At 40.9% G+C, this 12,841-nt stretch overlaps 2 protein-coding genes across 2 annotated transcripts in view; both read right to left on the reverse strand.

Moving 5' to 3' along the window:
- LOC307270031 (protein jagunal homolog 1-B) overlaps positions 1–12,841 on the reverse strand; it is a 339,870-nt gene that overhangs the window by 24,215 nt on the left and 302,814 nt on the right. The gene's annotated exons all lie outside the window — the stretch shown is intronic.
- On the reverse strand, positions 3,556–12,501 carry gpr137c (G protein-coupled receptor 137c). Its single transcript, XM_080052691.1, has 8 exons — positions 11,891–12,501; positions 8,485–8,534; positions 8,244–8,351; positions 8,017–8,155; positions 7,374–7,523; positions 6,582–6,707; positions 6,336–6,460; positions 3,556–6,190 (listed from the first exon to the last, which is right to left on the reverse strand). The coding sequence occupies exons 1-8, from the start codon at positions 12,254–12,256 to the stop codon at positions 5,890–5,892; spliced, it is 1,365 nt and encodes a 454-aa protein (XP_079908817.1). The 5' UTR covers positions 12,257–12,501; the 3' UTR covers positions 3,556–5,889.

Consider the following 12,841-nt stretch of genomic DNA (forward strand, 5'->3'; position numbering starts at 1 on the left):
CATCCATTTTCTACTTCTTCTCCTCCGTCTCCATTCACGCTTTTTACAGAAGTGATCATCAGCCTGGTGGTGTCTGGCTTCCTGCTCCTGGTGGTCATCGTCATCCTATTGGCCGTCATCTGTTGGCAGAAGGAGCCAATCGGCAGCCGGGGTTACCACCATGTGACCAACCTGGAAGCCGGGGAGGAATCCTGACAGAAGTTCAGGCTTCTACCTCGGAGATCTGCTGCTGGCCCCGAGCCTTGGGACAGCAGCGACGATGAACTCTGAAATCTCTATAGACACCTTTCCATTTTTCCTTTTACGGATTTGTCGAGATGCTCCGTTTTCAGCACCCCCGCGATGATTACGATTTTGGGGTTTCTCAGTGAGTTTTTCGACCTCAGAAAGGACCAATTTCTCTCTAGTCAGGGGGAAGAATTTAAAACTTACCTTACATCAATCATGATGAGTGAGATATTGTTGGGGTGGGAGACCAGGACTACACACACACACACACACACACACACACACACACACACACACACACACACACACACACACACACACACACACACACACAGCAGGGAAAGCTCTTTTTGTATTTAAACAGCTTTTTTTTGTCAGCTAAATTAACCAAGTGTGTTCCCACGCACTTTTTATCAGCCAAATCATTGCAAAATGTCAGCAGTTACGTTGTTCAGTCCGTGTTGTTTCAAACTGTTTGTAGAATGCTTAAGGAAACTTTTAAGAAAGTCAATGCAGAAAATATACTAATGGTCTGGAAATGGTGAATCATCGCCACGGCATCACAAATACTTGTGTTTTCAATCATGCAGCACAAATAGGACTACACAACACCTAAGATATTGACTTCATTATAACTTTATTATCTATAAAAATTTTAAAGTACAGAATTCCAGACCAGAATGTGTCCTGGAATAGTCTACTTGGAGGCTTCTTCAGGCAGTGGGATCGCTTGTTTTCTTAATGAACAAGATAACATTTGTTCGGTTATTTCATTTTCAAGCTTCCGTCCATGTGTCAATTAATGTGCTCAGATGTTTTTACGACTTTGTCTCCGTGTGTGTTTACGCTGAGGCCTAATGCCTAAAATGCCTTAAATATTTTAATGTTCTTTGTTATTTTGATTCTTGATTTTTTTAAAGGGTTTTAAACCTCTTGTTACAGGGAAACCAAGCGTAACAGATTGCCAAGAATGAAATCAGTTTTGTAACCATATAAATCAGCATACAGCTTCCACTGAGAACAGCATATGATTACTTTTGAGTAACTGAATTGTTGAAACACTGGAAACCTTTTATGTTTGTGTGTTTTTGAATCTGTCTGCCTTTTAAAAAAATTAAACTTTGAATTGCTTCGAAGAAGAAATACCTGTTTTTTTTGGGGTCTTTTAACCAATCATATTTAAATGTTAGATAGCGGTTGCTTTTCCCTATTTGACGTGAAAACCCCTAAAATAAATTGTCATTGGATCAGCATGGAGAAGTAAACCGTATTGAAGTTTATCACAACCTCATTCAAATGTATTCTATGCTGTTCAAAAAAAAGATCAGACTTGAAGAATGTGCTGTCTGCAAATGTTTTTAAAATAAATGATCAATCATCATTAAGAAAGAACTACAGATATATTTTCGCAAATGCAGGTGAATGCGTTTAACTCATAGATAGTGTTGGAGCCATTATGCCACTCTTTTGTTTGTTTTATTTTGTTACCTGTAGTTCTGTGTTTTGACCACTGGGGGAGCTTTGGGCTCTAAAGAAGGCATAAAGGTAATCACCTGGCACGGCCAGGTGTGCGTACTTTGGGAAGAGCAAACAGTTTTGTACCGTGTCAGCGAGTCACCATACTTGTTTGATCTGTACTAAAATGATGGAAGTTACTGAACTATACCTTACCTGAATGAAACTGGAATATGTGCTACGGTGAGAATGCACCGACAACACAAATAAATGGGTCACAGCACTCAAAGAGTAGTTTGTATCGGACATTGATTATTGGCACCACAGAACACGCGTACGGCCGAGTTCTCCCACACCACACCAAACAAACCTAATGCAGAGCCGGTTAAAAGGCTCTACAGATAGTATAAAAACTTTAACTAATTTTTTTGTGTACCGGAAGTATTACTTGTATGTAAATGTGTCTAGTTTTATAACGTTTTATTTTGAAAGGTTTAACCGGGAGTATTGCTTGTATGTGATTGCGTCTGGCTTTACACCTGGCTGTAGTAATGGTATGTGGCCACAGGGGGGTGACAATGTCCGAAGACTGATTTAACTTTACTTTTAGTTTTTTGACTCTGTCATTATGGGTGGTTAAATGCGGGTTTCGCTTGGGTGTTGTTTAAAGTAATTTTACTACAAGAGAGTAATCTTTGATAGTGGCAAAAGTTCTTGCTCTACTCAACCTGATTATTAGCCAACTGCTGAATACAAACCATTACAAACTGTTAGCTTAAGCTGGTGAAGCTAACAAATTGTAGCCTACTTTCCTCCTTCTAAAATAAAGTTTCTAACGTGTGCTTTGTTGAAATAAAGGTGTTGTTTTTTCCGTTTTAATTCACAGATATTAACTGGTTAGTACATTGATACTTTGAAACGGGGAATACAATAAAAACGCGAATAAATGTTGGCTGCATGTATGCAATTACGTCTAGCGCCGTTGTAGTAACTACGTATGGCCACAGGGCGGCGCCAGGAGTCATACTGATTTAGAACAATTTTACTGACGCCATAATAAACCTGTAGGTGTAGTACATCATTGTGGTCACCAGGGGGCGACACCGTCCCCTTCCTTCAATACTGCACCGAATTAACTTCACTTTTGCTTGTTACCTGTAGATGTAGTACCTCATTTTGGCCACGGGATGGCAGTTTAGAGGAGTAATTATAAAGAGATTTATGTCTTCTAGACACGTTCGTCTCACTGAAAATAGACAATAAACAGTTCTTAAACATCCGGCAAATATACGGAAAATAAAATTATAAATATATTCATTCATTTTCTTCCATCATTTTTCATAAAGTTTAATTAAAAATAAATTAATGGTTTTATTTTATTACATTTGTCTTCATCTAGTGTGTGTTCTATTTTACTTTTTTGAATCGATCATTATGTGTGGTTCAATGCGGACTGAAGTTGTTTTTCCCTTTGGTGTCGTTTAAAGTAATGTTAGGCTACAACAAGAGAGCTATTTATGTAGAAGTTCACATCACTGTTGACCATTTCCCGATGCATATAAAATCACTGCTTTCTGTCAAGATTTTCAGAGTAAAATAACTTGAAATCTGAAACAACCTTCTTTATTGGTAATAATGTGATTAGATAGATAGATAGATAGATCAGGAAGGGCAATGGAGGCAGCACTTCTGGAACTAAAATACAACTGCAGTCTATATGGAACGCTGTTTATATTTCGCAGTGAGAGACTGGCAGAGAGGACAGGTATCATCTAGCCCTCTCAGGAACTTTTATATATTTCTGAAACAGTCAAAAAAAATCCTCTAATGATCAAAAATCCCATTTGTCTTCAAAACAGTGCAGTAGGCCTTTATTTGAACACGGTAGTGCTTTTTCTTGCATACATTAGTTAGTGATCTGTCGCACAAAAGGTTACATTCAGTATGGCCACGGAGAAAAACAATTCAATACAGTATCACCTAGGGGGAAAAAAAGAATATGACACTTAAGTTCTTGCACTCTGATGCAGGAGCATGCACAGCAGATGTTCCTTTTTCTCTAGAATAGGTGAAGGGCTGGACCAACAATGACGCATTGATAGTGACACAAGTAAAGTTTTTTTTTTTGTGTTCTTGTACGATGTTGAAGTTCACATGGTCATTTACAGATCGAGTTTCATGACGGCTAAAGTCAGTAAGAGTACACGTGTTTCCGTTCGTTCACGACAAACTTAGCAAGCACAGACACACTGATTTTTAGAACTGGGTCGAATATGGGAAAATGTTTCCTACAAGGTGAAATATTGCCCACAGGAATGAAAGAAAGTGGAAAAAAATAAAATCTGTTAAACGATGAAAATCTATTTAGAAAAAAATATTTAAAAAAAGAAAAACTAATCGTCAAAAACAACAAATCGAAGATCCCACACACGCCGTCTCAAAATGTCTTCACACATATGGGTTAGGAATCAATAAACACGGCATACACGCAAAACGATTTAAAAAAAAAGACACGCTCTATACATTTCTTGTGCAAAAATATCTTCCTTTAGGAATGAAACGATTTTAGATATGACAACGTGATGGCACATTGACATATTTCCTTTCTTGAAGGGATAAATAGTAAAATATAGATGATTGTTGAATTTATATACATTAAAAACAAGTAGGAGGTGAAGTCCTACATTCAGGCCCCAAAGCCTTTTTTCTCTTAAGGTGACGGTTTTTTCTAAGTGCAAATTGCTGCATCACAGCTCACAAAGGAACAGACAACATGAAAGTTTTTCTGTTTTTTGGTCAAAACTACTTTTAAATTCACTCCGTTAATGAACAATCCTTGGGTTCATTTCTACTCCAATGATGAAATGTATATTACATGTTATTACTTTGATCTATTAGCCTATATATTGCCTAAATGATACTTAATGACATAAATGACAACAAATGCTTTTTCTTTTTTTTAAAGCCCTACATTTTACTTTACAGTGCAATGTATGGCCCCCTGTCATAGATATTAATTGGCTGCTTTTAGCTATTTTTGTCCAACAGTAGTGTTGCGTTCTTGTAACCGCGCAGATTTTTTCAAAGTCTGAGGGTCATCATAGTAATTGGTTTAAACTGTTCCTCCACCATTAATTGGATTTGTCTATTGTTGTATATTTTTTTACACACTTACATTGACCAAGCTAGAGCTGGTCAGATGGACAATAACACCCCATATAGAAGCTACATATAAAGTTTCACATATGTTTGCAGTTGTAAGCAGTTGACATTGATGATATTTGTGAACACTGAGATACATTGACCAGTACTTTGATTACAGTAAGTTAGGAAAAATTGTAATAAGCTTATTTTACATGTCAAGAGTCCAGTAAAGTGAGGCTGAGTAGGCAGGTTATTGGTGCTTCATCTTTACGTGGCACCAAAATTAAAGGTCACTGTTTGAAAAAAAACAATAATTTCATAATAGATAGTAATACCAAGTCGGAGTTATGGATTAGAGTTTGATTAGCTATTTTTGTGTTTTTCAGTTTTGCTTTGTGTCTGAGAATTCATTTTTGGTTAAACAGATAACGAGTTCAAGCTAAGTGTTAGCCATAAGCTAGCTCTCTCTGCTACATCAGCCATTGGCAAATTAGCAACAGCTAATTCCTGTCATACCCAACCACAACGTAAAAGTTAAAAACCCCATGAAGTGCCTTTTGAAGATGCACATCATTCGCTTTATATTGTTAGAAAAGCTTGTTAAGTCCACTACATGGCCCCTGTCTGAGCTGAATGGTATATCCCATTTAAGCATGATTGGATGACATTTACAAGGAAAAAGGGTAATGAAAAGAACGACAAGAGTGATGATTATCTGGTCCCTGATAATTCCAGTTGTAGAAATGATTGGCCTACTGTTAACCAGACTGAAACATTCAACAGAAAAGGCTAAAACTCGCTTCTATCTGGTCCATACATGCCTTTTTCTTTTAAAAAGACGTTGATGTCCTAAAGAAGCAGTTTCTCTTGGAACAACAATTTTCCCTGTTTGCTGCTGCTGCCACCACATTACACTAATAATTTGGCAAGCCAATTATTTTTGGCCCAACCTGTTCCGGTTAAGTTTCACGGGGCAAAAGCAAGCAATAAAGGTGACACGATTGCAGGGAAATTGTAAGCTAATAAGTCTTTTTTTAAGATTCTTCTATCTTTACAGACTGCTCAATTCTGTGGAGTGCAGTAATACGTCTGGGAGCCGCTGTAGTAATTATGCGGCGTGGAATAGAAGTTGCTGTGAGGAGGATGGTGGTGCTGATGGCTTGTATAATTGTTCTGCTGTGGGGTGGAGTAGAAGTTGTGATGGTGGTGGCTGTGGCTCTGGATGTTTCCGTAGGCGAAGAGGAGAGGCGCGGTGGAGGACGGGGGCTGGTGGGGGGGCACACCACTAGCTGTCAGGGTCCCAGTGGGTTGGATGGAGCCGTACCAGCTAGACGTACCCAGCTGGGGGGCAGTGGAGAGCAGGCTGAGGGGTAATGAGAAGAGGTACAAGACAAGGATGAGGAAGAGAGATGGAAAGGGATTTTTTTTTAATCAGTCCGGGTTATTGATTTTTTTGATACAAAGCTTTTAACAGCTGTGTGTGTGTGTGTGTGTGTGTGTGTGTCTACCTGGCCCGATCAGCCCTGTTTGCGATGCTTCTGGACAGGTCGTCGTCGCTATCGTATCGCCGGGGGTTGTCAAAGAAGTACGCTCTGGAGCTGAAGCTATGGCTGTTGATCATCCCTCCCGGAGCCTGTGAGAGACATAGAAGAAGAAATGTTCAAGCTTCATTATAGTTCACACAGTTCTATCCTGTTGTCTGATTGGCTGCTGACATTCTGTGTTTTTTCAGGTGTGACGTCATTGCATTGTACCAGGTTCTGGTTGGGTCTCTGGACTCTGAAGAACATCACTACCAGGCTGGTGGGCAGCAGCTCCCAGAAGAAGAGGATGATCCCAAACACAATGTAGGCCTCACCGCTCACCTTCTGCACATCCGCCTGTAACACACACAAACATACTCTTAACCACTGTTCAAATAGCAACCGACTGTCAACTCTGTATGTCAGAATGGAGGTAGTAATGTGAGGTTAGTTGCTTTGGTTGCTGAGAATTAGGAGTCGCTAATCATGTAGCTTAGAATCGAGTGACGATTATCTCCCTTAGTATACATACAGATTCAGCAGATCGTTGTGTATGTGTGGGGGCATAATCTGACATCAGCACAATGGATTTGCACTGGTATTATGTATCATGTCCAACACATAAACACAAACCCTTTCAAGTGGGGCTGTCTGTCTCGAGCCCTGAGCCCTGATGTAGGTCAGACACACACACACACACACACACACACACACACACACACACACACACACACACACACACACACACACACACACACACACACACACACACACACACACACACACACACACACACACACACACACACACACACACACACACACACACACACACACACACACACACACACACACACACACACACACACACACACACAGTTATTTATAGCCAAACAAAGCCCTTCACCCCACTAAGCATTGTTCCCCCACATCTCATAAGGATTGTCTCCCCCCCACACACACAGACAGACACAGGGCAGTGGGTCTGGGGCTAAATCAAAGCTTTATTTTCTAACATCTGTACCTGATCGGAGAAGTTGTACCAGCCATAGTTGAATGGGCTGGGTCGGTCTTGTGGGGCCAGGGCCACCACCACCAGGTTGTAGCAGGCTCTGGAGGTGTACAGCAGGATCACCATGGCTCCTATGGCCGTGGCTTGACACACTGACTTACCCTGGAGAAAGAATAGGTACATGGCTTGTTAATAGATCACGCCCAAGTGTCACTCAGTCGGCCTATCTGCCTGTAATTGGACTTCAAATACACGGCACAGATGTGACCCGACAATATGACCGAGGCCTCCCCATGACCAGAATGACACACATTTCATTTTGAGCGACATTAATTTAAAGATGCAGTGGGGTACTAAAGGTGTATTTTGGCATCATCTAGTGGTGAAAGTTCTAGATTGCGACGCTCCCCTGCCAAGAAGCTAGTTACTCAAGATGACATCATCCACCACTGCCTCAAGTCTTTCCGCAATATCAAGTGATGCAGTGAAGATGTATTAAGTTATTTATTCTATAGAAATTCTTCTTTATCTTCCAACACCCACTAGATATGAAGATGTGTAAGGCCGTTGCAACATCGTCTGTGTTATCCTGACAAGTATGAGTCACTCTAATTGCGAGTAGTGCGTGCGGGGTGCATTTGTTTTAAATTCTCACCTTGGATTCAAGGTAAACATTGGCGGAGGCCATCTTGGCAATCTTAAAGATGCAGACGGCCAATGAGATGGCACACAGGACAAACAGGAGGTCGTTGATCAAAACCCGGGCCAGGACTGCGTGTCTGATCGCCCCATCGCTAGAGACAGAAAGGGGATTGACTTAAAGTTACTGGGTATGGGTAAATGTTAGATTATTATGTAGGAGGAAATGTTCATTGTGTTCACCTTGGTGATTCGGAGTGCTCCAGAGCCCCTTGCACCAACAGTGCACAGGTTAAATTCACCACCAGGAAACATACACTGAGACACAAGAAGAACAGCCGCAGAGGAACCCTGTGGGGGGAGACAGAGAGAGAAATATACACATGACTAGTGCTGAATTTCTGTCATTATCGATCAAATACAAAACTAGTCAAGCCAAAGGAAAACAGTTAGTTATGTAAAAAAGGTTACAGGATAGACTTACTTGTATTTGGTGAGCTCTGGGGAATACTTTGCTTTCGCCTTAAACATCACCTAAACCAAGAAAAAGAAAAAGAATAAAGAAATGCTATAACACCGATACATTGATTCACATGTAACACATATTCTCATACTCAGTTTCATTATGGTATTTTGAGATATATCATGTTTGGATTCATCTGGAGGCAAATTTCCATGATATTTTGACAAAACAGCATGTTATATAATGTATTGGTTTCTATACAGAAGATATAAATATGCTAGGTAAAGCATGTGAGGATAAAGGAATGAAATAGTGCAAAGGAATGGCTGGGTTTCTCTTAGGAGAGGAGTGTTAACTTAACAAGGCCTCAGGAGATTCCTTTGTGTTTGTTCTACGCACATTTGTGCAGCATACATTCAAAAGCAGCACACGAAAATTGCATTCTCCTCTCCGCTGCAAAACTCATGTATTTCCTTGCTGATATAAAAAGGACTCAAATGAATAGTTGAGATAAGCCAAACTTTTAAAAAAAAGTACATTTCCTCTTGTCTACTTGCAGCCAACATGTTAACAGCAGTGACCTTAAAAAACCTTTGTACACAAGTCCAATTAACAAGAGCTGGGACACTGGACCAAAATGTAGTTTATTCAGTAAGTCATTACAAATACGTAGACATATGCATAATATATCTGATCCTTCTGCTCAAAGTCTTTTACTTGTCAGACTGAATAATGATGACAATTATTAATTGTAGATGTTGTATAATAGATGTCAGGGCCACAAAGGTCTTGAAAATTGCTCAACGTGGTCAACATTGAGTTCAAACACACACACTTTCACTTACACACACACACTCAGCCTTTTGTGTGTGTGAATGTAGGCCAGTAGGAGGTAATTTGTAACCTAGAAATGAAGCAACCAGCCAACAGAACACAGTTTATGTAATGTGTGTGTGAATGTGTACCTCAAAAATATATAGAAAATATATAAAAGTAAGAGACTTATTATATACTAATATATTTAAAATGAGCTTTGTGACATTTGATTGTATTTTCATAATTTAAATAATAGGTGGTGTGGGGTTAGAGTGTAGGTTAAGGAGCTAAAATGTAATAAGGTGGAAAGTAAATCACATGTCTGACTCATCAGAAAACAGACAAGTATTTCCACAAGTGTGTGTGTCAGGCGGTAGACCGTGTCAATGTGGCATGATGCTGTGTCTGCGTTCTGCTCACTGCCTTTATTGCTTTCAGTGAGTTTAAACAGGCGTTAGGGTGCTGATGCAAGAACGTTGACCTGACATGTTCTCAAGAAATTATTAATCATACTGAGATGTAAGACAGGCTCTACATTGAGTCTATAAAGCTAAGGTCAGAACAAACAAGCAATTTTGAATGACTCATATTCAATCAATTATATAAAAACAATATAAATTAATTGAAGCAAGTAGTAAATTGATTACAACGCAGTGCACACACACACACTTCATACAGTGTCTTCCAACCTGTTTGGCCTGGGTCTCCTTCAAACAAAGCGATTTTCCTTTTGTCTTTCGGGAGGAAATCAATTTCCAAAAACATCTAAGGAAATGTGTTTTTGATTCACTTTAATCCATTCATAAGTCCAATTATACTCTCCTTTTTTTTCTCCACCATTTTCACAAACTGTCTTTCTAGTTGCTAAATGCCACTATGTTGACTAGCTACTTGCAAAATGTGTCCATGAATACAAGATCATTGACTAAAGCTGCTTTAATTTTAATCTTTTAGAAGCCGATGCAATTTTTTCCGATAAAGGAGAACATATTAGTCTTGATGTATTAGTCAGGCCTGTACCAGCTAGGCGTGAAACCACAGACAGGAAAAGTTTGCTCACTATGAAGGCTGATCACATGCTTTTCCCTCATGTAGATAGAAATGCATATTTTTAAACCTATAATGACAGGTTTAGCAGATATAGAAGAACATCATATTGTTGGAAATGTGGGAGGGGAGGGGGGAGAGAAAGGTTGATGTTGCCAGCGTGCATGTGACTTGAGTCGGCCCTGCCAAAGAAAACATTTCATTTATTTCATTCTGAGGGAGCAGGGTTTGTGTGCTGCAGACCAGCTAATGGGCTAACATGTTTATCCAGCTAGTCATATGACCCAATGAACTCTGTTGCCTAATCTCTACTCAGCCAGTTGGACCAGCTTGGTTCTACACTCACACCCCTACATGCCATCCACATACATGCCTCCTGGAACTGTTATTGAACTGCCCTGGTGTGTATGTGTATTGTTTTTTGTATGAGAGAGAAACATAAGTTTTTGACATTGTTTTAGTGGGCAGGTATTTAAGAACCAAGGTCAACGTACAGCATGCACCCCCCCCCCCCCTCTCTCTCTCTTTCCCCTTCATGTACAGGCCAGGTCTTGGTTTGTTGACATGTCTCTGACAGGGACGTTTGCTGGCGTCTTGTCCACTTGTTGGATAAAAGGCTGGAGGCTGGGACACACCATTACTGGCTTTAACTGTTAGATTCTTAACATCTTGCAGTCTTTCAAACCAACAGCAACCCAACAAAAACTGCTTCAAGTCAGTCCGCCCAACCTAAAACTGCATTTCAACCTAAAGCCCACTACATGATGTGTCTCATCTCTTTCGTTCAAAAACCAAACCACTTTTTTCTTTATGATGGGGTCATGTGAGGGACTATTTCTTATCCGGGTGCAACTTCCTGGAGTCACTGTTTGTTGCCTGGCAACCTCACCTCAGACCACGAGTTAACACAATGTCGAGACCAGTCCTTTAAGGTCAAGTGTTATTTCCAGATACTCACATGGCTTTTTACACAGCGGCCTCTTCCCCTATTCTACATTCAAGGAAAAGCTCAATATTGACCAACAGACGTAATTGTGTCATTGTAAGCACCTGCCAAAGATTCATGGGATCTGTAGTTCTTGAATAGCAATTGCCAAAATAACCAGAGACTTTTGTTTACTTCAATGTAAATGGGTCAAAAATCAACATGCCCGTGCTTGATTGTGGTTGAAATGGGTTCACTTTAACCCAGAGTGTGGGGAAATAATCCTTGGGGAGCTTTTCACCACAGGGTGTTTGGTAATGTTGGTACACTACCAGGAATTGAAGACCTGTGGGAGGAATCCCCACATGAGGATGTCTGTAGGATAGAATAACTAGAATAACAGCTCTATTTGCTTGTATAAGAGTTAAAAAACTGAATTAATTAACATTTACAATTGCAATGTCAGCCGTTTGGTGAAATTAGGTCACACACACAAGACACACACACGCACACACACGCACACACGCACACACGCACACACACACACACACACACACACACACACACACACACACACACACACACACACACACACACACACACACACACACACACACACACACAGAGCAGTGTCCATACCTGTGTGAAGTAGAGGTTCAGCAGGCATAGGGTGAAGAACTGCAGGCAGACAGGGCAGCAGTAGAGCAGCCAGTAGGCCAGAGGCTGCAGCTTGTTGGCCTGCACCACATTTTTAAAGTAGAAAGAGAAGAGGGTCGTCCTCAGCGCTGCCCACAGCAAGCACAGGAACAAAAACACACTCTGGAAGCTGAAGCGCTTGTGTCCGTAGTGCAGGATGAGCCACAGCTGCAGGTAGACGAAAACAAACAGGAGGGAGTAGAGAACGGTGTAGACGGCAGTGACACTGAGCTCCAGTGTTGGGGAGATTGCAGACTCCTCCAGCGAGGTAAACAAATGGGAATTGTCCTCCTCTCCTGCAGAAAACATCTCCACTGACGGCTCGCACTAACGCATTGGATGGCAACACACAAAAAAATAAATAAAAGTGGGTCAGACCTGCGTTGAATTCACCGCGGATGACAAAAATACGAGGATATTCGGGGGGGAAATGTGCGATAAAAGCAGTTTATGCTGAAAAGAAGTGGCATATTGAACCTGCTCGGGTCTTGTTCTTTAAACAGCGCCAGGTTAAAACAAAATAACAAGAAAGAGAGAAAGAAAACAGCACAGAGATCCCCCTGTGTATATCTGCAAAGCTGTTCTCTGCAAAAAAACAACTTAAGGGGGAAAACCTCCAGATCAGCTGTGATGCAGTTTAAGGCCCGCCCCCCTTACGCTCAATTAAAACGGAAACTAGCGCTGCTCAGGCCGCCATCTTGGCTCAAATGCAGGCCTATTTTGCTGGAAACAGCTGATTCCAGACCCGCAGACTGGAGCCAGTTTCCTAGCTAAATCTCCCAAGTGAAAGACGTACTCACGCCCACTTCCCCTTTGCGCCTCTTCATTGGTCAATCCCTCAGCCCAACCTCCATGGCTCTCTCCCTTCACTGGTTTATGATGATGTCAGCTGTA

The sequence above is a fragment of the Ammodytes marinus genome, assembly GCF_949987685.1.
Source record: "Ammodytes marinus genome assembly, chromosome: 24".
In the NCBI taxonomy this organism is placed as follows: domain Eukaryota; kingdom Metazoa; phylum Chordata; class Actinopteri; order Uranoscopiformes; family Ammodytidae; genus Ammodytes; species Ammodytes marinus.

Coding starts and splice junctions, on each gene's coding strand:
- gpr137c (XM_080052691.1), bottom strand. CDS start 12,256: ATGTTTTCTGCAGGAGAGGAGGACAATTCCCATTTGTTTACCTCGCTG. Junction 8,535..11,890: donor TGAACCTCTACTTCACACAG/GTATGGACACTG, acceptor TTCTTGGTTTAG/GTGATGTTTAAGGCGAAAGC. Junction 7,524..8,016: donor ATGTTTACCTTGAATCCAAG/GTGAGAATTTAA, acceptor TTCTTTCTCCAG/GGTAAGTCAGTGTGTCAAGC.